Source organism: Mustela nivalis (assembly GCF_964662115.1).
Source record: "Mustela nivalis genome assembly, chromosome: 10".
Taxonomy (NCBI): domain Eukaryota; kingdom Metazoa; phylum Chordata; class Mammalia; order Carnivora; family Mustelidae; genus Mustela; species Mustela nivalis.
In genome coordinates, this window is record NC_139029.1 from 813136 (window position 1) to 841092 (window position 27957).

The following is a 27957-nucleotide window of genomic DNA, read 5'->3' on the forward strand; positions in this document are numbered from 1 at the left end:
CTGATAGAATTAGCTGGTGTTTATTAGGGGCCCATCACGGCAGCGCTCGAGTCACCTGGGTCCCAGCCACGCGTGGAGCAGGAATCTAACTCGCAGCATGGAGTGTCCCCCGTCCCTCCTCCTGGATGTCTGCTCCGGCCCCTCTCGGGAGCCCCGCTGCATACCTCAAGCTCGGTCCTCCCCTCATCTCCCACCTGAACCCAGTGCCTCCCAGCAGCCTAGGGGGCCACCCAGGGGTCCGCTGGGCAGCTTGTCTGTCCCTCTGCTTCGTCAGGGAGGCCGGCTCCACCTGGCATAGCCTCCCTGCTTGGGTGGCTGTTGTATCGCCAAGCCCGGCACGCACAGGTGCTGAGGAAGACAGTGGCGGCAGGAGAGAAGGAAAAACCGTGTGGGTCAGCTCATTGCCCCTTACCAAGGCTCGGCATGTGACTCCCTCCACTGTCGCCAGGGTTCAGGTCAAATGCCAGGTGGGGTGCGTCCCTGTCCTGGACTGGGAGTGGGGGTTCCCAGGCAGAGATGTCAATCCAGGCGGACACAGGATGATGGAGAAGGCTGTGTGTGCGTCCCTGATGGGGCAGGAGCCCTGCGGGTGCTAAGCAGAGGAGGGCACTGCTGCCTTGTGGGGAGCAGCTTCTGGACAAACACCGAGGACAGGCTCCTTCACCCCGTGACTGCCCGGAGGGCTTGGCGGCCCAGGAACGCACCTCACTCCACCGGCTGGCAGGAACATCCAGTGGCTGCGAGTGGGCAAGGGGTGGAGGCAGCCTGTGGACGGGAGGGCAGCACCCCAGAACAGAGCCAGGGCTACACAACCCTGGGACTCCTGCCGGCCCCCTGAGCAGAGGTCTTCTTAGCTGAGGGGTGGAGGTCCCATAGCACTCCCCCATTGGGGGGCTTGTCAGGTGGGGTCAGGACGAGGGGCCAGAGAACCGAGCCTGGGCCTGGGGCTCGGCTTTGTGTGGGAGGTGATGTCCATGATTCAGGGCGCCAGAGGGTGGCTGGGGGACCAGTGTGTTCTCGTGCTGGTCAGGGATGGCATTTCCCTGGCAGAACAGCATGTCTGGCAGGAGCAGAGCCAGCCTGGCGCTGTGGGGCTCGGAGCCAAGGTCAGGGTTCCACCAGAGCCAGGACCGGAAGCCGAACTCGGGCTGGGGGAGGAAGGGGTTACCGTCATGTGGCAGAGCTAAGCGACCAAAGGTCAGAGAGCTCTTCTCGGGTAAAAGCAGGCACCAGGCAGGTCCCAGGTCTGTCCGGTCCCACAGCTGTTCCCTAATGGCCTTGCCTGTTGCTGGAAGGGCACGGGGTCTTCACGCGGGTGCGGCCATCATCCCAGACTGAGCTGGCTGGTGTAAGACGCTAAGGGCCCAAGAAGAGACTGCTCAGGAGGGTTTCCTGGATGAGGAGGCTTTGCTCTGGCAGAAGCGGGGGAGGGCTCCATCCAGACAAGAGAGAGGGGTCTTGCGGGGCTGCAGGGAGAAAGAAAGTGGGGGGAAGGCCAGGCCCCTGCAGAGTGGGGTTCCCAAGAGTGAGGACCCATGGACCAGGGAGAGCCCGATGGGGAAGCCTCGGCACGGCCGCAGGCTGGGCAGGGTGTCGGGAGAGGCACTGGTCACCCGCGCGCTCCCCTCACTCCAGCCAGGGGTGTGGCCTCCGTCCTGGGGAGCTGGCAGGTCAGGCCTGTCCTGGGGCCGTGTCCTGGCTGGGGCTGTGGGCGGGCGGCCACTTCTGAGGGACTGGGTCCTGGAGGCTCCTCGTCTCTCCTGGGGTGCCACTGTCCTCGGGCAGCCTCTTCGTTGTGGCTGCCGCGTCTGGGCAGGTCCCCACCTTTCCTGGGTCTCAGTTTCCTTGTCTGCCGAAGGAGGCCGTAGAGGCACTCCGCTCCCTGGGCTCCGGGAGCTGCAGGGCCTGGCTGCGGTGCTGGGGGGCATGGCCCTGGGGGCCTGAGTGGCTCGGGGTCCTGGGAAGAGGGGGCAGCAGGTGGTGAAAGCCTCTGCGGGCAGAGCCAGCGTTTGTCTGGGTGCTGGTGCTGGGGAGGTCAGTCTGGGGGAACCTCCTGACCTGCTCCCTGCTCTGTTCCCCGTGCAGGCCCCCGCCAGCAGCAGGGGCTCCCCCCTGTGGAAGGCGGAGGGACTGCATGGACAGGTGACCCAGGGCAGGGCAGGGCAGGCGCTCCTGGGGGTCCCGCCGGTGTCTCCTCCGGGTCAGGGCTCTGGGAGCACGTGCTCAGCGTCAGTGGTGCAGCCACTTGGTTCCTGAACGTGGGTTTGCACATCAGCAGCTGTCAAGGGCAGCAGCTCCTCCTGGTTCCTCCGGCCCCGTTCGGGGTGCAGCCCCGTGAGCCGGGAAGAGGCGGATGGGAGATTTCTGCGGCAGAGTTGGAGAACCGAGGCTGTTGAAGGCCCACGACCTTCCCGGTCTGAAGCGACAAGGGCCGCGGGGCCTCGTGCGCATGTGGGACGGACGCCCCTGCTAGGCTGAGAGGCCCGCGTGTGGCCCCCCCACACCGCCCCTGCGGCACCGAACCGTCCTGTCCTTGCTCTGGAACCTTCAGAGGCTCCCCAGTGCCTGAAGACAGAGTTCTGGGTCTGACCTTGGCCCTGGAGGTCCCGTGGATATTATGGGCACCTTGAAAAGAGGGGCGCAGGAACATGGGTGCCCTGATAGGCAAAGGCTGCTCCCGCCCACAAGGACACCTTCAGGTCCCTCCAGGCTCCCGCCCTGCTGCACTCACCTTCGCGGGCATGATCCCCTGCACGGTGGTCTGCTGCCTGCCTCCTTGAGATGTGAGCCACACGAGTGTGGCACTTCTGACGGGTCACTGCGGGGTCCTGGTTCCATGAGGGGCTTCGGAAGTGTTCCTAAACAAACAAGAAAGGAACAAAGGACCTCTCGTTTTGGTGCCGAGGGCAGGAAAGGGCGCCCCCAAACAGTGGCTCCTGGGCCGGAGGCCGGCAGGATCCTTGCGGCTTTCCCCAGCCCCTCCTTCCCCTTGATCTGTGGCCTGTCAGGTGGGCGCTGTCAGGTGAAGGGGAGCCTGGCAGGCAGGACTTCGGGAGGTGCCCCCAAATGAGATGCGAGCTCCTCCGGGCTAATCCTTGGAGGATGCCGGGAGCCCCATCGCAGTTCTGTCCACACTGGGACCGGGGCTCCGTGCCAGCCCTGGGCCCGCGGATCACAGGGCCCTTCCTGCCGCAGAGCCTTTGCACACCCTGTCCCTTCTGCCTCAAGGGTCCCCTTCTGCAGAGGGTTCTGGGGGCGTGACCAGCCCTTGGGCCCCTCTGAGCCCCTTCTTCCCTCCTCTGCTCTGGAGCTTTTTGGCAGCTTGGCTGGTGGGTATGGGGTTGCCTCAGGGTGTGTGGTCATTGATCAGGAACTCAGGGAGCTCTGGGTTAAGGACAGAGGGATGTGGGGACCGGCCCTGCGCCTCTGCCCTCCTCCTGTCCCAAACCTCAACTTACCTCTCGATGTCAGCAGACCCTGGCCCCCACCCCAGAGACTCAGCATCTCATCTGGGCTGAGGGGAGCTGTCGGATGGAGGCATTCAAGGCAGGGTCTCTGCTGTCCCTCACGGGCCCTGGGCTGTAGGATTCCATTTTAACCCCTGCGCAGAACTGCCCCCTTACGTCTCCGCCTGCAGCTGCCTGTCAGGCCCGAGTGACCCTCGCGGGGAGAAGATGCAGTGCAGGCGGGGCAGGGGCTCCGGCCCGTGGGCGGGGCGGGGTGTGGGAGCTTTTCGGGCCTGTCTCCAGTCGTGAGGCGTGCCCTGCCCACAAGGGTGTGCTCCCGGTGCGAGCACGGAGCGCGTCCCCAGGCATGGGGGTCCCGGGGCGTGACGACCGGGAGGGACCTGTGCCTGCCCGCCAGGCGGGGCTTCTCCAGGCCCCCGTGGGTGGACCGTGCGCCTGCCGTCTCCTGTGGGGGGAAGGGGCAAGCAGCACCTGCTCGACGGGTGAGGAAACCAAGGCTCAGAGAAGCTCCTGGGCTGTGCTTTCCAGCGTGTTCTGACCCCAGGAGTCCTCAAGCACAGAGGGCCGCAGGGGCCAGTCCTCACGACGGACGGCCACTTGCCTGTCTGGTCCCCCCGGGATGTGCCCTGGTGGGTTTCAGGGTGCATCTTCTGTTTTTGGCATTTCTCAGCACGGATGGGGTGGTTTTGCCGGAATTTTAAAAAATCAGTCTTAGCAGAGCACAAGGCGGTCTCCGGACCTGTTTCCAGGCCGAGCCGTTTCTGGGGTCCCCGGGGTGTTTGGTGCTGTGGGGACTGGGTCGTGCGCACGGGCTCGCGAGCTGGCTGCGACACACGGCCGCTGTTAAAATCAAATTAAACTAATTAAATTACGTGAAACATGTGAGTTGTATCAGAAACGTGAGGTGACGAACGGTCACACTTCTGGCCTCCTCATCTGTCACGCCCGCTGCTGTCGGCACCCTCCTCTCAAAGCCGTGGGGTCCCAGCGTCTGCCCGGTGGCCGTCCCCGGGACGTCGGTGGCTGCGTTTCCTCCAGGCGCATTTACGTGGAAATTGGCCGACAGCGCCCAACCGCCCACCGAGGGTTTTGCCCCCCGGGAGCTGCTGGTGAATCGTACCAATGCCTCCTGGTTACGATTATTATCTGGTATTTACTTCGCCAAGTATGAAAACTCGTCATCTAAAAGAATTCTCTCGACGCAGTCTTCCTGGATAACCGTGGACTCATCACGCGGCTCTGCAGAGAACGTCTCTCCTCGGCTGTTGAGGTGGACTTGAGAGCCGTGCGCGGCGGCTTCCGGGGCCCAGGCGGCGGCCCAGCAGTCCCGGGCGTGCACGTGGCCCAGCGAGCGGACGGTACTCCGTCCTGATGACTGCGGCCCCCACGTTGTCCTGTCCGTCCCCGGGACGTCTTATCCTGTCCCTAGAAGTCCGCGGCCCTCCGCCGCCCACCTGCCTCCCCTCAGGAAACCACCCGTGTGTTCTCTGTACTTAAGAGTCCGTTGCGTCTTTGTTCGTTGGCTGTGGTGTGGAGGTTCCACGTGCGTATGGAATCGCGTGTTTGTCTGTCCCGGACGGGCTGGTTTCGCTTAGCACGATGCCTCGGTCCACGCACGCCGCGGCGGGTGGCCAGCGCTCCCCCTTGCTGACGGCCGAGTCCTCCGTCGTGTGTGTGGCACGTCTCGACTTGGTAGCGGACACGCGTGTGCTTCCGTCGCGGCTGCGGGACACACGGGGGCTTCACGTCGTCCCGGATCCGTGTTGTGTCTGCGGGCAGCGCAGCGGCGGGGTCGCTGGGTCCTACTGTCTTTCTATTTATAGTTTCTGGGGAACTTCCATACTGTTTTCCACAGTGGCTGCGCTTGTTTACGTTAATATAAATAATATTTTATAAAGAGCAGCTTTTCCCCCCCAAAACCAAATCCAGTGAGAAGGGGGTGTTGCTGTTTGGGGTTGCAGGTCTCTGCCATGCCGGGCAGGAGGAAGGGGCTGGGCTCTGGATCTGTGGCTGCACCGCGGCCACCGCACCTGCTGTCGGGGCCGGGTGGATGGGGCGCACACGCAGGAGCCCCCGGGAACAGCACGTGGTCCTGACCCCCGCCACAGCCAAGGACGGAGGGGTCGCGGGTGAGCGTGGGGCTCTGCCTCCTCGGTCCCAGTGGTCCGTGTTTCCCTGTGAGTGGATCTCCCTCTACCCGAGCACTGGCAGGCGGGCTGGGGGGCCGGGGTGGGCGGGGGCAGACTTCCTGGACATTGACACGCCCGAGTCTCTGTCCCTAGCGCTGCCGCACCGCCGTGAGGAAATGCCTTCAGACGCTTGGAAGCCATCAGACTTGCCGTGCCGGGTACGTGCGCCCCAAAACGCTCATTTCGACTTCAGCTCAAACGTCATGGGCAACAGATCCTGTCGCTTTGCCCCCAGGCGGTGGGCTTGCCCTGCGGGGTTTGGAGCGCGGCGCCCACGGAGGGGCACCCAGGGCGCCCAGCGCACGGGCTGCAGCTGCTCTTTCCCGCCAATGCCGCGCCCCGCGGCTCACACAGGGCGCTGGGAACCTCAGCTCGCCTTCCAGAAGTCCCCAGGGCAGTGGCTTTCTCTCTGTGACTCTGGGTGCCTGGTGACAGAGGTGGGGCCGGGGGGAGGGCTGACCCGGCGCGGCCTGGAGCCCCGGCCCGGTCCGTGCAGAGCCTCACCCGCCGTCGCGCTGAAGTCGGCGCAGGGGAGAGGAGGAGGCGGTGCGGACAGAGCAGACCGCGTGCCCCGTGCTGGGGGTTCTGGGGACCCCTGGGGCTCCCCGTGGCCGCCCTTTGGGAAGCGTGCCCCCTCGGCGCGCCCCCTCTGGTCTCTGCCTCCTTGGCTCAGTTCTGTGCTCCCAGGGAGCTTCTCCTTCCGGCGGTTCCCGCGCGGCCTCTCGTCCTCCTGTGCCTCTCGTCCTCCTGTGAGTCCCCTGCATAGTGCTGCTGCCGGCCGCCTCCCCGCCCTGGGGGCCTGCGTGGTGCTCTCTCTGGGGCAGAGCGCCGGGGTCCCAAGCTGGTACCTGTGTCCGGCCTGTTCCCCCCTCCGCGCCCCGGGGGTCGTTCCCGGCCAGTGGACGCCAGTGGAGGGAGAGGCAGACCTGGTGACGCCCGCCCGACGGGGTTGGGGGCGGAGAGGCCGGAGGAGGAGGTGTCTGGGGGCAGGCAGGGGCTTGCGGTGGGCCCCTCGGCACTCCCGTGAGGAGTCTGCAGGGCACCATGAGGGGGTGAGGCGGGCATCAGAGTCGCGCGGGGAGGAAGCCCCTGGGCCGTGGGGGGGCACACACTGGCTCTCCCCGCGCACAAGGGCAGTGAGGGTGGGCGGGGCACCACGGACTGGCAGGGGCAGGCGACGGGTCCCTTTGACCCCTGGGGGCTTGGGCAGGTGGCCATTCTGTGGGGTGGGCGTGTCCGTCTGGGTGTGAGCGTCACGGCCCTGGCAAACGGACTTGGGCTGGGCTGCCCTCCCACCTGTCTGGGCCTGGGCTGTATGTCCTGATGAACTAGGCTGGCCCTGGGGGGGCGGGGGCCAGGTGGGCCTCTCCGCCCTGTGCCACGGCCTGGCCCAGCCTGGCACTGAACAATGTCATCTATGAGTGGTCACCTGTGGGCAGTGGCCAGTTTCCAGGACTTGACGTTGGTCTGGGTGGGAGTCTGGGCAGAGGCTGAGCACCAGAGACAGGAGGGCCCCCTCCTCCCCTGGGGCCCCTGCAAGGAGGAAGCGGCTCAGCTGAGGGCCGTGCCTCCTGCCCGCAGCGCCCACTCCCGAGGCTGCTGACCCGGCCGTGGGCCCCCAGACTGTCAGGGGGCCCAGTGTGCCAGTGTGGCTGGAATGGGGGCAGCATGGGGGAGCCTGGCACGGCTTGAGGGGCAGGGGTCGGCGGGGTGGGGCTCCGCTCACACGGCCAGGTGCGGCCGGGCTTATGCCAAGGGCTGACCTCACGGTCCGTAACGGCCGCGCCCCGGCTTGCGGTGGGGTGCTGTTGCCTAATTAGGTTCTGCTCTGCCAGCCCTGCTGAGCCCCACGCCCGGCCCGCGCTCACAGACATGTCCGGGCACGGATCCTGGGCTCCCGGGGCGGCAGGAAGCCGCGGTGCCTGCTCGGGGACCCGGCAGTAGCCGGCTGGGACGGCGGCAGGAGCTTGCTCCGACCTGGTGGGCTGCACGATCCCGCTGCCTCCGGTGAACCTGGGCCAGGAGACCCCACACCTGCCGGTGAGCCTGGGGCTGGGGCGCGCAGAGGGGTTCCTGGGAGCAGAGGGTGCGCCTGTGAAGGGCTGTAGTGGGCAGAGCCGGGCTGGGGCTGGAGCGACCCATGAGCCCTGGGTGCCCTGGCCTTGGGGCCACCTGGTCTCTCCCCGTGCTCTTCTGAGGCACGGGACCCCAGAGAGCTCATGGCAGGCAAATCTAGGTCTACTGGAGGGTGCAGGCCAGATGGAGGTTGGGGGGCCAGAGCGGGCCAGGATGAGGGAGGGACAGACTCCTGGGGGTTGGAGGGGGCATCGGAGGCCTGGGTTTCAAGCGTCATGTGCTAAGATTGATCCGAGGGGACCGGGGGAGGGGGGGCGCCGTGGGGAGCCTGGGCCTGCCCACCTTCGGTCATGCTTCCTCCTTGGGCAGAGCATGGCTCTGGGTGTCTGGAGGGCCCAGGTGTCCCGAGGTCTACCCCAGGGCTAGGCCGGGAAACTCTGTCCTGGGCCCAGTGGCCTCCCACCTGGCCTCCGCAGCCCCTCTCTGGCCCCCAGGGAGGAGGAAGCCCCTGCAAGGAGGCAGCCGTGGGTGTGAGGAGAGCTCGCTGGCTGGAGCGGGGGTTCCAAGCTGGAAAGGAGCCTGAGCAGAGGCCAGTGGGCTGAGACTGGGGGGCACAAGGAGGCAGGCAGAGCCTGGGGCCCTCCAGGGTTTCGGAGAACAAAGGGGCTCTATCTTCTGCACAGACCGTCAGGTGGCTGAAAGGGCCTGAGCCCCAGGGCCGGGGGGACGGTGCCAAGGGCTGTGGGAAGGGTGAGTGGGCAGCCTCCTCGGCCGTTTCTGGGCCCCGGGGCCCGCCCCACCACGGCCCGCAGCACGCCGGCTCCTCCTTCACAGCCGAAGGTACGGGCTGATTTCTGTGAAGCGATGCCTGTTCTGTCTTTGAACATCATGGAGCTGTGGAAAGGTCCCAGCACCGGGCAACAGTCACGCTTTGGTGACGCTGGGGTGACCGGCCCTCACCTGGGTGGGCTGTTCAGCTCCGGAGCGTGGTGAGCTGGGCTGTCCTACAACAAGTGCCCCAATCCCCCCCGCCGTTGGCCCGGATGGCCGGCAGCCCTCACGCCCGCCGCCCTGCTCTCTCTCCAGGTGTGTGATGTCACACAGGTCCGGCCTCTACTCCAGAGGGGGACGCCGGGGGCCCGGGGGACAGAGGGACCTCGGAGCGGCTTCTTCCGGCCTCCCGCGCGCAGCTGGCCCCCGCTGGTGACCCGGGCCAGCCCCATCTCGCCTGCTGCCCCCGGCCGACTAGAGCCCTCCACCCTCCGCCCTCCGCGATGGCTCCCCCACCGGGGGACCCAGGGCCCAATATGAGGACTGGACAGTCTTTCCTGAACATCAATATTCTGCCTGTGGGTGAGTGAGGCCTCTGGTCAGACACGGACGTGGTTCAGAGTCCAGTCCTCCCTCCCGGGAGAAAGAGTTCTGCGTGTGCCCCTGGAGCAGGGGGAGCCGTGGGCGGGGGCCCAGCACACGATGCCGACGGTGGCCGGTGTGCCCCGTCCCCAGTGCACAAGGGTGACATGTCTTTGCTGGTCTTTTTCCAAGATGGGGGGCTGAGGTGGCCTCACCCAAGGACCCAGGCTTTCCTCCAGTTGAGCAGGAATTGTGGTCCAGGAACAAGTGCGTCCAAGGGGGGCTCCCCGCGGCTTCAGGCAAAGGCGATGCAGGCTTCCTGCAGGGCTGGAGCTAAGAGTGGGAGAGGACACCCAAGCAAGGTCAAGGCCCCACTGCCTGCAGCCCGGGTGTGTCCTCTGCTCAAGGGCCAGGGCAAGGGTGGCAGAGGGAACAGACTTTCCTGTTAGGAAGATGGCTTTGGGGCTGCCGGCTTGCCTGCCAGCTCTGTCCGGGACAGTGGGACCCCTGGGATCCTGGCCCAGCTCGGGGGTCCTCGGCACAGCTGTGCTGTGCATCCCGGGGAGGCTCTCGGTGTCCCTGGGCCCGTCTGGTCTGTGCCTCCCCATGGCCTGGAGGCAGTGGCGTCTGTGGTCTCCGGAATAGGGTCGCACTGGTTTGGAGCATGCGGTCTCCTCTCCAGCTTCCGGAGAGCTGGGGTGCTGCGTGCACACTGGAGCGCTCACGTCTCAGGTATGTGTCTAGAGAAGGTCCTGCCACGTGAAGGTGCCACGGAACCACCACCTTACGCTCGTTTGTGGCATCTCGGCTTTCAATGCCTGGAAGCACGCAGGAATACACGGGTGCAGACGACCCTGGCCAGGTGGGAGAGCCCCTCCCCGAGGGCAGGGTGGGTGCCGGCAGACTCCGGCTGCAGCGGCTCTCCTGCCATATAATTTGCTTGAGCCAGGGACGGTCTGTCCACGTGGAAGACCCCATACTGCTTGGTGGGAGCCTGCCGGCCGGGCGAAGCTCTCCAAGAGGCAGGGGGCTTATCCTCTTCTGCCCCGGGACAGCTGGCTGCCATGTCCTGCGTCTCCCGCACCCTGGGGGCAGCGGAGGCCACTGGGGCGCGTCTGTGCCCGGTCCTACGGCTCAGGCCCCTCAGGCCGGGGCGGAGCTGCTACCTTTGGGCTGGGGTCCTGCCAGCCCCTGACTCGGGAGTTTGGGCTTAGAGCCGGGGGCCCTGCTGGCGCCCACCCGGAGTGGGAGAGCCCCCAAGTCCGCTGGCTCTTCCGTTCTTGTCTGAGCAGCAGCGGGTTGGCCTCTGCCGGCTGGTGCAGGGGCCCTGGCTCCTCCTGGATCCTCCTGGGCAGGTGGGCAGCGGGTAGGACCCTGACTCTGCTCTCTCGGGAGGTCGGGGAGGAGAGCCAAGAGGGAGCGCCATCGGGGTGAGGCCAGGCCAGCAGGCCCGCGTCTTGGCGTGGTGGCCCATGTGCGTGCGTCCCCGTGGGTAGATTTGCCCAGGAGGACCTGCTCGTCCCCAGGCTCTCTGCTGCCTGCTCGGGGGCGGCCCCTCAGGGTAGCGGCAGTGGAAGTGCGCGTGGGCACGTGTATGTGGCAGGAATTGGCGCGCACCCCGTGAGGTTCTGTGCACGTGTGTGTGTGGAGGGGGCTGTGTGTGCTCCGTGCGCCCCTGTGCCCCGAGGGGCCGAACCCGGCTTGTTCTCCCACATTCCCCAGGCATGTCCCAGCAGGTCTCCTCTGCCATGGGGACACGTCTGCTCAGAGGCCTACAGCCCCCTGCCCAGGCCCTGGGGCTGCTGCTCTGCTCAGTCTGGGACGGACACCCAGAGAAAGGGGTGGCTGGAACAGAGAACGAGGAGCCCAGGCAGGACCCTGGGGGGGGGCCGTGGGAGCCAGGGGCCGTGGGGGAGGAACGGGCTTCACCCTCAGACTGCTGTCCCCTCGCCCTGGCCCTGGCCCTTGCCTGTCCTACGTCCTGCTTTCTGTCCCCCACCGGTGCCCCCTGTGCTCTGCCTCCCCTCCGTGCCTGGCTCGTGGGTACGGATGCAGATGAGACAGGCCCTGGGCTTGGTTCTGGGCCGAGGGCTGCTGCAGGTCCTTCCGGAAGGCTCCCTGGGGCAGCACCACGGAGCAAAGGCAGGGCAGGAGAGGCCCTGGGCCCTGGAAACAGTCAGCAAGGCCATGGAGCAGCTCGCGTGTCCTGGCAGCTGCTTGGGGACAGTCAGTGGCTATAGTTCTGTTTCCCTGGTGGCCAAAGGGTTCCTCCGGGTCTGGACTAACGTCTGTCCGGTTGCCGTGAGCTGCAGCACCGTCCTGGCTGGTGCCCGCTCAGTCCCAGAGCGGGAGACGGTGTGTGTGTGCGGCAGGGGGAGGCTCAGGGCGTGCCCAGGGGCTGTGTGGCTGGGGTCTGTTCTGGGGTCCTGGCCTCTTGGTCTCGAGGACCTGGGTTGGTGGCTTGTGTGGGGGCAGGGCCGTCACCCGGTGCCTGCTCTGTGCCACCCATGCCGGGACTCCCAGCCGCGTGTCTGCGATGGGCAGCAGGTGCCAAGTTCCTGGTGGAGAAGCGAGTGTGGCCTCAGCCCCGCGGCCCACTTGTGGTGGGGAGAAAGGCCCCTTCCTGCCAGAGCTGAGTGCGTGGACCCCAGCGGCCAGGACCAGGGCTGGGACCGTGGGACAGTGCCCGGAAGGGGCCGTTCCCACGGCAGGTTGCTCACCCTTGTCCTTGCGTATCCGTGGTCGCAGGTCCCAGTTCGAGCGACTGGAAGCTGCTCTGTGGGTGAGGGTCCAGAGACCCCTAGAGCTGCTCTCCGACAACCTCAAGACAAGCATGATGAGGGCCGGGGGTGCCGGGCACAGGCTCTGAGGGGCGGGCGGCACGGGGGCCTTTCCGGGGGCCGGTAGAGACCTGAGCTCGCAGGCTGGGCAACTCTCTGGCCCTGACAGACAACACACTGGGCTCTGCAGGGGGCCAGTCAGCTCTTGGTGCCCTGGGGTCCCGATGCCGGGCCAGCCGGGTGAGAGCCAGGCCTTCGGGACTCGGCAGGACAGACACAGAGGCCACACCCTGCCGGACGGGGTGCGCTGCCACACAGGGTGCTGGACAGGGTCTTAGCGGGGGAGCGGGAGTGGCTGTCCTCTGGCCACTGGTCACAGACCAACACTCCCTCCAGGGCTTTGGAGGCTGCGGTCTGTCCTCTGGGACGCGAGCACCAGGTTCACCCCGGGCCCCAGCTGGCGTGTGTACGAAGGGGACCCGCAAAGGGCTTCTGTAACAGAGCTGGTGGGCGAGGGGCACCCTGGGGACCCTGCTATCTTCGGGGGCCACCTGGCTACTCCCCAGTCTGCGTCTCCTACAGCCAGGTGGGGAGGGGCTGCCGTGCGGTCCTTTCTCTTGGGGGGTCCAGATCATGCCTCCTTTCTCCCCCAAGGGCACAGAGGGGCTTACAGTGGGACATCTCCGGAGGACCTGCCTCAGATGTTGGGCACCTGGGCCCGCATCCCCGGGATGGGCCGTCTGTAGCAGCCGGAGCTCTCGGCAGGGGTCGGACAGCCCATGGGCTCTGGGGGTGGGGGTGGGAGGCCAGTTTGAGCTGCCCCACTCCACGCCCCCCCCCAGATGCCGGGCCATTGGGCTGAGAGGGGTCTTTCTTTCACTGTGCCCTGTCCCGCCGAGGCCTGGGCCAGCCCTGTGCCGATGTGTGATGTGGCCCCGTGACGCTCAGAGACGTTCAGTCACTCCCACAAGCTCACACAGCAAGATTTCCAGACAGAGGGTCCAGGCCGAGGAGGGTCCCGATGCTGCGGGCTGAACGAGGTCATAACACTGGACCGGACGGGCAGACGGACTGGAGACGGTGGGGTCTCTCGGGCTGGAGCTGCGGGTCTCCCGCAGCGGGAGCAGCAGGCCGTCGCCCTCTCTGGGCGTCCCCAGTGCTTGGCTGGGGCTGCTGAGGTACAGCGGGGCCTGAGTGGACGGGTCCTGCTGCCTTCCTGTCCCCGTGTGGAGGCCCCGCGTGGGGAGGCTGCGGTGCATGTCCAGGCCTGTGTCCTCACAGAGCCGGGGCCGGGAGGCGGAGGGAGGGGCAGCGGGCCCGTGTGCGCTGGGCAGGAACAGGATGTGTGGACCTTCAAAGCGTGTTCAGATCCCCTGCCGCCCCCGGCACCTCCTGCCAGCTCTCTGTGTGTCGTCTTGCTTGTAGTTCTTTTTTCCCTGACTATGAAAGCAAGAAGCGAAACTTCCTCAGAGGAGATGCTTTGGAAAATACGGGAAAATATGGAGAAGAGATGGGGTCTGGCCACCTCCGTGGGCACCTTCTAGGAGGCTCTGCGCTCACTCAGGTCTCTGAGCTCCCAGCACCGCGCCTGGAGGAGCCCTACCCCGGGGATGGGCTGCGGCCTGCGTTCCCTTCCAACCCGGGAATTTTCTTCTGGAGCCTGGTTTTTAACGGCTGCCTCACAGTCCAGTGGGCACGGCCCAGCAGCCGCCGCCCAGTGTCAGGGAGCCTAGAAGCACTCATGGTCTCAGAGGAGGCGGCGGGGCTGTGGCCCCGCTCTTTCCTCCGAGGCCCACGTCTTCGGGACTGTGGCCCCGGATGCGCGCACGCATCCCTGGCCTCCCGCTGAGCTGCCGGCGGGCAGGGCCGGGGCCAGAGAGAGGGGGCTGTGGCCTATGCCCTTCGGAGTCAGCCCGCCGGGAGCAGATCTTACCCTGAGGAGCGGGTGGGGGCAGGTGACCACAGCACCCTGGACGGTGCCTGCCCTGCGCTCCTTCGCTCCCCAGGCAGCAACATCCCCCCCACCCCCACCGGGCAGCCTTGTATCCAGGGAGCAGCCTGGTGTGGGGAGGTGACATCATGCCCTGCATGACCCCTGCGAGGACTCGGTGGGTGTCGGCTTCCTCTGGGGCCGCCCCGCTCCGGCAGACGCAGTTCTAGCTGGTGGCCAGTTTGACTCTCCGGTTTGCGGGGAGTGTGGGAAGGGTCTCTCCTCTCCAGCAAGGGGAGACACGCCAGGCTTCTGGGCTTCCTGGGACAGGTTCCCTGAACCTTGCCAGTTGTGGCCGCTTTCCCCGGCACCCTGGGCGCTGATGCTTCTTGTCCCTGGGAGGCCGGCCTGGCTGGGTGAATGCAGCCGTGAGCTGTTATCTCTGTGTTTGAGCCACAGAGTGACCCGAACCTCTAGGCTGGGGTCCCCCGGAAGCTGTGGTTTCCTGTGGCCTGAAGCAGGTCACACGTGGGGGATTGGTTCTGAGGAGTGTGGGGCTGGCGGCTCCCAGCTCTGCACGGATGGGAGCCTGACATGTCAGAGCTGTGCTGGGCCCTGGGACACAGACCTGGCTCTGCCGGCAGATGGAGCCTGAGGGACTGAGACCCTGCGGACCAGTCTGCGGGGGAGCGAGTGGCCTGGGCGAGGCCAGGAAGAGGGGCTCTGCCTCAGGGAGGAGGAAAGGGGTCAGCGGTCAGAAGCAGGGGATGGAGCTGGCGGTGGTCCCCAGGGCGTCTGGAGGCCAGTGGCCAGGCCAGGCTGTGAGGGTGCTGTAGCAGGAGGTCTGGGGGTTGCTTCCTCTGGAGGGGAAGCCTGGTCTTGTGGCATTTCCTCGGTGGGGCCAGGGAGCACACATCCTGACACTGGGGGCTGGGACTCCTCTGGGCTGGGGGCTGGCTCTTTGACCGCCCTGGCAGGCCAGAGGGGGCCAGTCCAGCCAGCAGCAAGCTTAGCAGAAGGTGTTTAGGTTTCCCTGAGATTGCACAACGGGCAGGTGCTTATACAGGACTGGGGAGGGGGCTCCCCTGACCAGGCTTGGTGCGCTGGGTCGCAGGACCTCCCTGTGTGTGGAGCCTGGGGAGGGTGGTGTTGGGGGCAAGGTGGCTCTGCACCCCCTGATTTCAAGAGGGAGGTTGGCTTCTGGGGGCTCCCTGGGGGCTCTGCCTGGCACAGGGTGGAATTTACTGCCTGCCGGGCTCAGGGGGGACCCGGTGGGGGCCCCTCCTCCCCCCATCCCGGGGGCCACAGGAGTAGCCCAGCCCTGTCTCCGTTGCCTGCTGCCAGCTGCGGAAGGGCATGGGGTGTGAGCTCCGCTGCCCGCCCCCTGGACTCACCCTGGAGCTCAGAGCTGACAGCCGACACTCGCTGGCCCAGGCCCCTGTGCCCGCAGCAGGCAGGGAGGGAACAGCCCAGACCTGGCCCGCCTCTCTCTGGCCCGTGGAACGAAAGGGTCTTCCAGATCTTTCCAGCCAGCTGGGAAAGAGTAGATATGCAGCAGGCGAGCAGTGTTCCGCCCAGCTGGGCCAGGGGCTCTTCTTGGAGCCTGGCCGGCGGCCCCTGCCACTGGGGGGTCGCTCCCCAGCAGGGTGTCCAGCCCCCACTCCTTCCTGAGCTCACCTGGGACCCTCTTGGGGCCTGCTCTGCCTGGAGCTCTCAAACCTTGAGCATGGACAGCTCCACCCCAGACCCCCCCAGGTTCCCTGTCGCAGCAAAGAGCACCCCAGACGCTGCTCCTCACGACCGCAGGTCCCCTCACTTCCTCCACCTGCACGGCCACGCGTCTGAACCACCTCTGCGTCTGCTGCCCAGGCTGCCCGGCAGCCTGCTCCCTGCAGCTCCCCGCCACCTCCCTTCCCTTCCTCCTTCCCTCCCGCCTCGACCCACCGCACCACCCCCAACTACATTGCTTTTATCTCTAAGACCCTTAGTGATCTGGCCCTGGCCCTTGCTTCTCTCACCTGCCTCTTCCCCAACCCCTTTCCCTCTGTTTACCCCACCCCCACTGGGTAAAGCTTAGTGCCTTCATCTGAGGCCCCGTCCTGCTGTGCCCCTCCAACAGCCCACCCAGTGTCAGCCGAATGGTTTTTGTAAACTACACGGGGAGTAGTTTGGGTGCATGCTTTATGCTGGTCAGTAGGCAGAGGCCTCTTCTAGGGCTGGGGGCTGGGGCCGGGGTCCCACTGAATTCCTAGCTGCCCAGCTGGGGGCCTGGGGATGTGCAGGTTGCAGGAAGGGTGAGCCTAGCCAGCAGCCTGGCTACTGTGGGACATCGCTGCCTCAGGGCCCAGTGTCCCCTGCTCCACAGACAGCCGGGGTGGCTGAGGGACGGAGGGTCTGTGGGAAAGCCTCTCACTGTGCCCCTCCCCCCTTCCAAGACACAGTCCCCGCCCCCACCTCTCTCCCTCCGTGTCACCTGCCCCCTTCCCTTCTCCCCAGAGCCACCCCCCGCCGCCCAGCAGAGACCACATGGCGAAGGCAGAAACGGACCGGGGTGATGGCTACGGGCTTGGGGTGCCCACGGGGAGGCCTGGGAAGCGATGTTCACCTCCACGCCGGGATGGCCACAAGGTATCCCCAGCACCCTCTGTGTGGCGGGGAAAGCCCCTTCCAGCTGCCCTCCAGGGGCTGAGCCCCGGCACCCCCGCACCTGCCACGTGGAGACAAGGTGCTCACCGCAGGGCCCATGTTCTGCTCAACGGGTCTGGGGTCATTTGGGCCGGGACCAGCTCCAGTCCACCGTGTGCTTCCGGCTCACCAGCCTCGCCCCTCCGCTGGCCAGGGGGCCTCGCAGGGGGTTCGGCCTGGGGTGGCCAGGGCGTCATGGAGCATTGCCGCCGGCCCCCGCCCCCGAGCTGGGCTGCGCTGCCCAGGGGTCTGGCTGGCCTGCAGGAGCTGAGACCCTGGCCGTGGGGATGGCCGTATTAGACGTGGCCCTGCCCAGCCCTGACCCAGCTTGTGGTCCCTGCCTTGACCTATCAGAGTCAGGTGGAAACACCCACCGCATCCAATGACAGAGGCTCTTTGGGGGCTGGATCCCTGGTCTCCAGGAGCCCGAGGCAGGTGCCTTCTCTCTGTGCCTCAGTGTCCCCCTCAAAGAAAAGGTGCTGTTGGGAGTCAGTGATCCCTGAGGGCTGGCAGTGGTTTCGAGGCCTTTGGCTCATCAGAGGCGGCCCTCACAGGGTGTCTTCCCCTTTCCTCAGGTGGGCAGCGAAATGCTTGCGCCGGGGGTGGGGTCAGGCTGCCCACGGGTCCTCCTGTGCCCATGGGAGATGTCTGGCACAGCACTTGTGCCAGCGCTGGCCGGGCTCGGCCGCGGTCTGTCCCCAGGCTCCGGCTGTGTGTGTGGGAGGCCGGAGCCGGCAACACTGAGACCTGATCCCCGCGCACTGTCTTGAGTTCTGATTGAGAACGGGACGTCTTAAGACCAGATGCTGGTGAAAAATGAAACACACACTTTCTAAATTTAGCCGGTTGAGAATTGCACATTCCCCCAATTAGGCCTATCGATTCGGCGTGCGCGCTGGCTCCCCCCGCCTCCCTTGCTGTGCCGCCGGCTGCCTCCACGCGCGCCTCTCTGGGCCCTCGTGTCCTCGCTGGGCTCTCACCGGCTCACCTGTTACTCCTGGAGGCAGCACCGCCCGGAGGGACAGTCTCAGCGTACAGGGGCAGCTGGGCAGTGTGGCTGGACTCCTCTCTGCCAAGGCCGAGCAGACACGCCTGAGGCTGCCCTGAAGCTGGGCCCAAGCCGTGGGGGGGGGGGGAGAACAGGGGGCACGTGGTGCCCTGCCTGCAGGGACCTTGTGATCTTTCTAGGCAGCGACACTCAAAACAAGAGCAAGCCCCTTGTGACACGGTGTGTGAAGTTCTCTGGCTCAGACCGTGGATGCTGTGGTCTCAGAGGGGGTGAGCACCAGGGACAAGACAAGCACGGAAGGCTTCCTGGAGGAGATGCCTTGCTCTAGGCCCTGGAAACCAGGCAGTGGGGCCCCCTGGGTGCCACGCTCAAGGGTCTGATATTCCATGACTGGAGAGTAGAGTTCTTGAGGATTTGGAGCCAGGAACGGCCTGGACAGGCCTGTGTTCCAGCAGCGTTGGTGGGTTGGGGCTGGGGGAGGCCAGAGGCCAGAGGCCAGAGCGGGTCTGGGAGATGTGGGAAAGGAGGCCAGGCCAGGGCGGTGCTCAGGAGGAGTGATGGAGGGCTGCGGGGGGAGGACAGGCCAGGGCGGTGCTCAGGAGGAGTGATGGAGGGTTGCGGGGGGAGATCAGGCCGTCCTCGCTGCTGGAGTTGCTCCCAGAGGACCCAGAGGTCATGGTGGGCATGTCCACACACCACATACCCTGCACAATGGCCTCTCCCCATCCTCATGGCTGGGATCCCCAGACACCACCACCCCCCGCTTCTCACAGTGTCCGGAGTCTGGCTCAGAAGGCGGGGGTCTCTCCTGGGGGTCTCTGGTCTGCATCCCAGCTTTGCTCGCAGCAGGAGTCTGGGCTTCTCTGTTTCATTGGCTTGGTTTCGGTCTCTCTGTCCCTGGGCCTCCTTCCCTGGGCCACACCCGCAAGGTCTGCCGGGACGCAGCCATGCCCAGGTATCTCCGCCCCAGGACTGGTGCGCTGGTCCCTCTGAGACCAGCCACCTCTTCCCCGGCTGAGCCCCATGCCGCTGGGGAAAAGGTGTGCAGATGGGGACAGGTGGCAGTGTCACCTACTCTGGCCTGCTCCCAGCCTGGGTGGGGGGGCTCTCAGCCAGGTAGTGACACAGGGGGGCCTGGGGCTGTCACTCTGAGGAAAGCCTTGGAGGCTCTGGGATGAGCAAAGGGCAGAGGGAAACCCACAGCCTCTGCCCGGCCAGGGCCCTGCTGTGATGTCTCCGAAGCTAACTGTGGGTGCCCACGGGTATGATCCCAACACGTTGTGGGTCCTCAAGCGAAAGTCTCAGCCTGGCCTGGGTGTGGCTCCTGCAGGGCCCCTCCCAGCATGTCCCAGAGGCTGTCACCCGCCCACCTTCTGTCATATCTCAGGGTCCTGGCCGCTTGGGGTTGTAGGTCGGGGTGGGGAGCAGACCCAGCAGCCCTGGCCCTTTTCTGGGCTCTGGGCCCCTGGCCTGTCGGGGTGAGGGTGCTGGGGGCCGTGGGGGTGGAACCTGGAGGAACCGAAACCCAGAGAAGGGAGGAGTTTGGCTGAGGCTTGCGCTGGTCTCACCAGCGTCGGGCCACCTGCTGTTGCTGGCCCGGGGCGGCTGGTGGGGTCTTAGCCTCCCTGGACACTGTTGCCCGCTGGACATGTTCTCTCCATCTGTGTCGCCTCTCCTCTCCCACTGCTGCCTCCTGCAGAAGGGGTGGGAGGAGGGGGCAGAGGTGGGGGCCCCCAGGAAGCCTGGGCTGGTGGGGAGGTCCTGTGAGGGACGGCCCCAGAGGGTTCAGGGCTCATCTCTGTCGCTGCTTGGGGGGACCTCTAAGACCCGGAGCCGTGCGAGGGGACATCGTGGCCTTGGTGTATGAGGCTGGTTTGGGGAGAGGAGGCTGTGGGCCCGCCCCGCTGTGGCTCTTCTTCCCAATTCCAAGACGGCAGTGGGAAGCACCCCTCCCCGCCCCCGCCCCGCCCGGGGCACTGCCCCCCCACACCCCGCCCCGCACGTGGACTAAGGGTGTCTTCCGCCTGCTGGGGGAGCTGCTGCCCCTCCACCCGCCAGGCCGAGACCCTGGTGCAGCTTTCTCCGCTTTCTGCACCTTACATCTTGGGGGAGGGGTGAAGCCCGGCAACCACCCCTGCCCGCTGCGCCCAGCCCCTGGACTGGGCAGCGTCCCCGGTGCCCCCCTTCGCAGTCCCACCGCCTGGGGCCACGCAGAGGGGCGTGGAGGGGGAAGAAGAGCGAGCGACGAGGCCGCACCTCTGCGGGGAAAGCCCGCGCGCCCCACCGTGCGCCCCGCTCTGCGCCCCGCTCACGCCCCGCTCTACCCCCGGCTCTGCGCCGCGAGCCCCGCTCTGCGCCCGCCGCGGAGCCCGCGCCCCCGGCCCCCACCGCGCACGGGGCGGGCAGGGGGTGTGGTGCGGGCGGCACGAGTGACAGCGCTCTCCTCGCGCGGCGCCTCCACGGGGCGCAGTGTCGGCGCGCACAGCCCGCCGCGGGCCGCCCGGCCTGATGCCGCCCGAGCCCCCGCCCCGGCGGCCCCAGCCCGAGCCCGAGGCCGGCTGCTGACTGCGCCCCCGCCGCCCCCGCCGCCCCCGCCGCCGCAGCCGCCGCGGAGACAATGGACGCGGGAGCCGCCCCGCCGAAGCACAGTAGGTGCCGCGCCGCTGCCGCTGCTGCGCCCCGGGCTCGGTGGACGCGCGGGGGCGCCGCTGCTCGGGCGGGTCGGGGCCGGCGCGGAGAGGGGGCGCCCGGTTGGCTCCGCTGCGCTGCGGGGCGGTGGCGCGAGCGGCCTCCGAGGTCCAGACCCGGGAGGGAGGACTGGGATCTTGGAGGCGGCGGGCGGGGGTGTGGGTGCGGGATCGCGTCCGGCAGGTGAGGGGTCCTGGGCTCTCTTGGAGGCCCAAGTGCCCGTGGAGGCATCTGGGGCTACCCGCTGCGAACTTTCCTCCCCTGGTTTCGGGCGGATGGGGCGCTGGGGCTGTGACCCTGTGCTGAGGCTGAGCCCCGCTGAGCCCCGGGAGGGCACCCTGTCCCCTCACTGGGTGTGGACGGTGCAGTAGGGGCACGGCCATCATCTGGGCCTGTGGGGAGGTGCTGGGCAGAATGCGGCCAGGGTTGGCCGGGGCCCTTCTGCTTGGCTGCAGGTTCGGCTCTGGCCCCTCACCAGCACTGGCAGGGGGGTGTGGTGGGGCCTGCCCTGGCAGGGGAGGGACCCAGTCGCGCTGTGGGAGGGCTCCCCAGGCTGTTTGTAGGGCGCTGGCACTGACGGTAGGGAAGCAGTACAGGGCCTGCTGGCAGAGGTAAGGGGCACACTTCAGGGGAGACAGAAACTTCTGGAGCCGGCAGAGGGAAGATGCCAGGGCCTCAGGAGGGCTCCCCCCCACCCCACTCCCACTCTGCTGAGAGACCCTGCAGGCCGACAGAAGGCTGACCCCCCAGCCAGAGTGGCCTTTCTCCCATGGCCTTCCCCACCCCTCACCACGGGCCTGTGCGTGTTTGTGCCCTTTCTGTGCTCCCCGTCCTCATCTCCCACCGGTGAGGCTGCGCCCTCCTGGCACTTGGGCCTCGGTGCTGAGATGCTTGTCCGGAAGAGCCCGTTAGGGTCCTGCCAGGGTTCCTGGAGACCAAAGCCTCAATCGGAGCACTGTAGCCACAGAGGGGAGTTCGGGCCCCAGGAGGCAGGTCAGAATTGGGGTCAGGAGCCAGCACGTCTGCCCCGAGACCCGACTGTGGCCCCTGCCTGGGGAAGCAGAAGGGATGGGCTCTGCCGCCGCCCAGCCCCCACTTCGCGGAAGTTCTCACTGAATTTAACCCATGGTCACGTCTGCATGGCCCTAAGGAGAGGGTCTGAGGGTTCCAGAAAGAAGGGTGTCTGTGGCGGGTGACGTGTTGTCTGACTGAAGGGTCCTTCAGCCCTCTTCCCCGGCCTGAACATCTTGGTGGCCCTGTCCTGGCCTGAGCCTGACCAGAGGCTGTGGCTCTGCCCCCCCAGCACCCCCCCCAGAGGCAAGAGAGCTGACACTTCTTGGGGGGTCATGGGACTCACTGCTGTGCAGTGCCCTCGTGTCCTGGGGCCCGGTGACCCTCACGTTTTGGACCCTGGCCCACCTGGGCTTTGGAAGCGAGCACAGAGCTGGGGTGGGGTCTGCCCAGGGCCTTCGGGAACTCCAGCCACCAACGGCGCTGGTGGGCTGCTGTCGGGGCGCAGCTGCGAGCAGGGAGGAGGTTGGACTGGCCGAGCCCCCTCCTGAGCGTGTGGTCAGCCGGGGACCTCCTCAGCTGGTGCCCAAGCCAGGTCTCTGGGTCCCCTAGGTGCCAGAGGGTACTGTGATCCGTGCAGACCCTCCTGGTGCGGACGGGCCCTCACTCCCTGAAGCCGAGAGTTCGGGTTACATAATCTGCCCCCCCAACGGGCTGTGGTAAATGGCAGGAGCCGGTTTGACAATAGGAGTTGTGATTGGATTTTAATCTTTAATGCCTGTGATAGACAAAGAGCAGCTGGCCTGTTGGTACATATTCTGCTACCCTGCGCCTCAGAGGGCTACTTCTCTGGGCGTGACCGTCGCACCAGCCCTTCGCCTGCTCCCCGGAAGGGAGGGTGTCTGGCCCAGAGACCCACAGGCTGCTTGCCACCTGCTCCAGTGCTGGACAGGGCAAGGGCCGGGCTGCCAGTGGGCACTCCTGTCACCGCTAAGTCTCCCTTCTCCTCTGTCTCACGCAGTCACATCCATGGAAGCCCCCAGCCCTGAGTGCAGAGAAGGGGCAACCGCTGGAGGTGTGAGATCATATCCACAGTGCCCACGGCAGACCCGGCCAGGCCCTTGGACCCCAAGGACCACTGGGTACAGATGGCCCTGGACCTTTGGGGCTCTGCCTGCCTCCCCCATCTGTCTGGCTGGCCCTGGGGAGCCAGAACTCTGTGACCCGGTTTCCCAGGTGCCAGGGGTGGGTGCACACCTGGCTGGCCCTGGGGCCTCCAGATGGCCTCAGGCCCCAGGCAGAAGTGGGACCCCCGTGCCATGCGCCCCGCCCCCAGCCCCAGCTTGAGGGGTCCTGGGAAGCAGAAGAGCTCCGTCCCCCCTGCACTGCCCGCCCTCTGGATTATTCTTAGGTTTGTTGTGTAACAGACACAGCATAGGGAGCAAGGGCTCCTGGGAGCTGTCTCCAGCGCTGCTGCCAGCCAGCCACGAGTGGGGCTTTTGTCCCCTCTTCCTGCCCAGCGCAGGGGACGAAGGAGGCTGCCTGCTCACTGATCCCAGCGGAGACCTGGACAGCTGGGGCTGCGGCGAGGGGGCCTGGGCCGGCAGGTGCTCTGGGTCTCCCCTGGGCTGAGTGTGGCACGGAGGCCTCAGCCTGCGTGTGTGCACACGTATTCCACAGGCATGGTGGTCTCGGGAGGGGGCCCGACCCAGCCCCGTCTGGCCCCTCATGGCCCTCCTTCCGGTCTTGCCGCCCCCTCTGCCCTCCCAGCAGCCTCTGGGGCTTGGTTCTGGGGTGTCCACCTCCCCCGGGCAGAGCGGGCTCCTCACCTGCTTCTCCCCACCTGCTCGGCGTGGGACCCCGCATGGTGCCCCGGGGGGCGGTGGGCGGGAGGCTCCAGGAGGCGGGAGGAACCGGCAAGCCGCTGGGCCTGCGGAGGCCTGGGGCAGGGCGTCCGCTCAACCCAGAGCCCGAGTGGGGAAGGCCCCGGAGCACTCAGCTCGCTTGTGTCCTGGGGGGTCGTCTCCCTGCTCCCCTGCCGCACCCACGTGTGGACCCCGACCTCACATGCACGTGCACAGACGCCAGTCCCGAGACGGGAGGCCTCTAGGCCGCTCAGGGAAAGGAGGTGAGCCAGCGGGCATACTGGGTCCCCCACTTTCCACCTCAGACTCTGCCGTACTCAGAGGGGACTTGGCAGTTGGGCCAGTGCTAGGAGCAGGGAGAGACACCGGCATGACGAGGACACCAGGGACAGCGTGGGCCTGGGAGGCAGGGAGGCAGGGAGGGCGTCATCTCTGAAATGTGTCTCGCGGACACATTAGGAACATGTGGAAGAGCCCAGGGAAGCCTCTGACCCAGGCCAGCCACCTGCTACCCCCAGCATGGCCTCTCCTGGTCCCTTTACTGGCTGTGGGCACCTAGCCAACGGTTCTTCTGTGCCCCTCTGGAGAGCTTGGGGCTCTGATCCAGTCATTCACACAGAGTGTGTAGCCCTTGCCAGTGTTGGTGGCTCTGGGGCCCCAAGGCCGCTGTGGACCTTGTGTGGGAGGCTCCCAAGCCGTTAGACCCGGCAGAGGCACCCACCTTAATAGGAAGGCTGCTTTCTGCGCGAACGCCATGGGAGGTGGTCCTCCAAGCCAGCCCGAGGGGACCCCACGGTGCCCTGCAGCGGCCAGAGCAAAAGAGCAGGAACCTCCGTCCCTGCTGGGGGCCCCAGGTCAAGGTGTCCAGGGCTGCGTTCCCTCCAGAGGCTCTGTGGGGGGACCCTGAGGGCCCGCGGCGTCGCTCCGGTCCTCACCTCTGTCTTCACATGCCCCGGTCCCCCTCAGGTCCCCCGTCCTCCCAGAGAGACGCTTGTTGTGGGATCTACGCCCCACGGGGCGACCGTTTCTAGCTTCGTCACACCTGCAGAGACCTTCTGCGTCAGTTCTGGGGTGTGGGTGCGCCTCTTGGAGGCTAGCCCTTGGCCCTCTACAGCGGTCTTGTGTGCACCCGCCATGCCCCTGCCCAGTGCCTGCCAGCCGGCAGCGGGGCCAGGTCTCAGCCCCCCGGGCCCCACAGATGGGGACGTGTGGAGAGCAGGAGTGGAGCTGCTCCTCACAGAGCCCCTGACAGGCCTGGGTCCCCACCACCCCAGCTGTCCAGAGGCTCCTGGGGGAGGTGGGGGGGCCCCCTTCGGTGAATGGCTGCTCCTGGACCCGGCCAGCCGGCGGTCACGGCCACGCTGAGGAGTGGGGACTCCCAAGCACCCCTCCCGTCAGAGTGGGCTGTTTTGCTGGTGAGGGAGGCGGGCTCCGGCGGGCTGCGTGGCCTGCAGCCTTGGGGTCTCGAGGGCTCTCTGCACCACAGGGATCGGGCAGCCCCTGGGGCACTGGCCAGCGGCTCTGCCGAGGCACCCTGGTCTCATCGCCGCCCTGAGCAACCCCTGAGCTCTAGTGGGTTTCAGGCGCTACCTGAGAGCACGGAAGACGCAGCAGGAGAGAGGTGGGGATATCACCACGGATAGAGCTGGGCCTTTGAAACGGGCTCCCGGGAGGGCCCCGCAGGAGGGACTCAGGCGTGAGGGTGTGTGGGGAGGGGAGAGCGCGTCCGGGGGCTCCGCCAGTGCTGGCTGGCTTTGGCGGGAAGTGCAGCCCAGGCCCCGCCCAGGGAAACCGGGGCTAGGAGGACCCCCAGAGTGGGGCAGACTTGGGTTGTCTCCCTGCTCCACCACCAGCCCCCGTGTGGCCTCGGGCAGGGGACTGGTAGGAGCGTCTTCACCTGTGCGGCGGGCAGGGGATGAGAGTGCCGGCCGCTGGCGGCCACGGCTGCCTGCCCTCCCCAGCTTCCAAGGAGCAAGGCAGAGAGGCCAGGGCAGGCCAGAGCCTCCTCCCAGCCCGCTCCCTGGTGCTCTCTGGAGCTCCGCTGTTCCCTGGAGAGCCACCCGCCCTTGGCTTCTCCGGCTGCCGCTAGCAGGACGCAGGGGCCGGGTGGGGGGGGGGGGCACGGGCGGCTCTGGTGCGTGATCAGGAGGCCAGCTCTGGGCTGGAGTGGCCTCTGGTGCTGGAGGCCCTCCGTGTCCCTGCATCCAGCCCTGGGTCTCAGTGTGCCTTGGGATGCAGTTAAGCCACTGGTCTGTATCCAGAGCTGCGGCCTCTGTCCTCCCTGCCCCCGGGGCTTTCCTGCCTGCCGGACCCTACACCGAGGCTGGTCAGAGATGGGTCCCCGGGTGAGCGGTGTCCTTTCTGAGGCCACGCCTGGAGGTGGAGCATGGCAGGGTACCGGAGGCCCTCTCGTCAAGGGCTTGGTTCCTCTTCCTTCACCAGGGGCCTTTCTAGCACAGGACGGCGGCCCTCTGGTCATCTCCGCTAAGCACGACGTGCCCCACTTTCTCAGAGCCTCTGCTCGCCCTGCTGGGCATGGCTGAGCCTCGGGGATGCCTCCTGCCCTCCAGAGAGTATAAAAGGGCTAATTCACGAGGCTGGTCCTGCTTAACACCTTCTACCCTAGCCGGGTCCTCTTGCAGGGGTACCTGGGCTGGGCAGGCAGGGCCCACGTGTGAGGCCACGTGTGAGGCCACGTGTGGGGCAGTGGCCAGGTGGGAGGGGCTGCGGAGCCCGGCCTGTGTCAAAGCCTGGCCCTGTGCATTCCTAGGCCAGATAGTGGCCTCTCTGAGCATCAGGCCCTTGTCACCGCAGGGAAAGTGAGGGACATGCCACAGGGTGATTGCATTCCCGAGGCTGGGGCTCCTTGAGAGCTCCCGAGAGGCAGACTCTGGGGGGCCTTGCTTGGCCCTCTGGAAGCGGGACTGGAGTACCATTAGGATAGCCCCAGGTGGGGAATGCAGCCAGGGGCCCCGTGTACCAGGAGGAAGGCCAGGGCACCCACAGCCTCCCCAGGTCCGGCTGCCTCTGAGTTGAGGGTGGGGTGGGGGTCCGGACCATGAGGCCTGGAACCCAGAGCCGCATGGGTACTCGGTGGTCCCGCCCACCTCGTGGGCTTTGCTAACTCTTTTGGGTCTTGCCACCCAGGGAAGCCACGGAGAGGCCTGGTTAACTCCGGAGCGGGGTGAGGACTTCCACAGACCTGCCTCCTAGGAGGCCTCCTTCCCCGGCCCCTGGTCTCCCTTTAGCCCCAGGGACTGGCTCCAAGGCCACAGCTCCCATGTTTTTGCTCTGGAGGTGGCAGCGCTGTGGGTCTGTGACCCTGGTGGGCCGGACCCCCCACCAAGTGCAGACGGCTGCCCTGACACTGCTTGGCTGAAACTCTGCCCTTGGGGACAGAGTATCTCCTCTGGGAACTGTGGTCGGTCCCTTCCCTGGGGGGCTGGGCCAGTGTCACAGAGGGGAGAGGGAGGTGTGTGAAGGCCAGGCCGGTCCCTCCATCTCGCCTCTGCACAGACCCGACCGAGTCCTGGTATGCGCCCCCAGCTCTGGCCACGGCAGCCCTGACCAGAGGCGGTGATTCGGGCCGAGCTGTGGGGAGGTGCTGTTGTCCGCACGCTGGTGAAGCGAGGGTCTGTTCACACAGCAGAGCCCTGGGATTTCGTCCTCCCTCAGAAAGGCCAAACCTGCAAAGCAGAGTCTGTGTTCTCCAGCCGGCGGAAGGCAGGCAAAGCAGGGCCTCTGCCCGGGCACCAGGCCGGACCCTTCAGGCAAGAAAGGCTGCTTGCTCTGGTCTCCCCTACTGGAGGGGGGCACCCCCCGGGGCCTGGTCACTCCGTCCCGCTCCATGGAGCCATGGCAGTCACCCTGTCCCCCCAGGTTTACAGAAGGAAAGAGCTGAGACCTGGGGCCGGCCGGCCCTGGTGCCAGACGTGGGTGCTGGCCTTCAGGGAGCAGACCTGAGGTTCCCAAGGAGGGGGCCTGGCCGGGGACCCCATCAGGCCCCTCCACCCGGCCTTGCCATCCAGAGAGCATCTGGAAGAAGGATTTTCTCTCATCTTGAAGGCAGCAGCCACCGCCTGGAGTGAGTTGGTGGGCGGTTGGGGGTGCTGCTCAGAGGACAGGGGCCCGTTGGTTCTGCCTCTACCGGGGCAGGGTCCACTGCTCCCCCCGGCTTAGAGGTCACTCACCTGCCACTATCTGCCTTGGACAGCAACTGGGCCTGGGGAGGTGCCCACGTAATTCCCAGGCAGCGGGGACAGGGGCTTGGCTTGGGCTCCCCTTCCGGGGCCCTGGGCTGTTGGCCTGGTTATGGGTGCTGCTCCCAGCCCCCCAGAGTTGGCCCTGCGATTGCTCCATTTTACATATGAGGACATATGGGGGGTGGTGAGCGGCCGGGGGTCGCAGGGCCCGCAGACAGTGGGGAGGCGGTACCAGCCGGTGGAGAACATTAGTGCCGTGCAGGGTCGGCTCACCGTGTCCGGGTCTCTCTGTCCCGCCTGGAAGGCGTCATGGAGGTCCCAGGCGGGCTGAGTGCCATGTGGGGGCCCTAACTCCACCTCCCATCTCCGTGGGGGAAGCGGTGGCTCACAGGAGTCTCCCCGGGGGCCCCGGGGCCGGGTCCTCCCCGCCCTGCGGTCGCGGTCATTGGCCGGCAGAGGACCTGCTGGACGGAGCCACGCCCAGCCCCCATGTGCTGCTGTCACTCTCCAGAGGCCCTCGTGGCCACGGACAGGACCCCCTCGTCTGTCCTCACTCCGGCAGAGCCCAGCACTGGGACCCGTCAGGATGGGTGGTCCCGGGGTCCTCCTCATAGGAGGAGGGTTAGGGTTAGGGTTAGGGTTGCTCTGGCTCCAGCCCTCAGCTGTCCCCAGGACTGTGGCCCCGTCAGGGCGTGGCCTGAG

General features: G+C 66.8%; 1 protein-coding gene across 1 annotated transcript in view; it reads left to right on the plus strand.

Annotated features, from left to right (window-relative positions):
• The first annotated feature begins 7533 nt into the window (after positions 1-7533).
• PLCH2 (phospholipase C eta 2) overlaps positions 7534-27957 on the plus strand; it is a 64527-nt gene continuing 44103 nt past the window's right edge. Inside the window, exons 1-2 of the mRNA XM_082686297.1 lie at positions 7534-7696; positions 8819-9085. Of these exons, the coding sequence (XP_082542423.1) occupies positions 9007-9085 (79 nt within the window). The 5' untranslated portion in view covers positions 7534-7696; positions 8819-9006. The remainder of the gene's footprint in view (positions 7697-8818; positions 9086-27957) is intronic.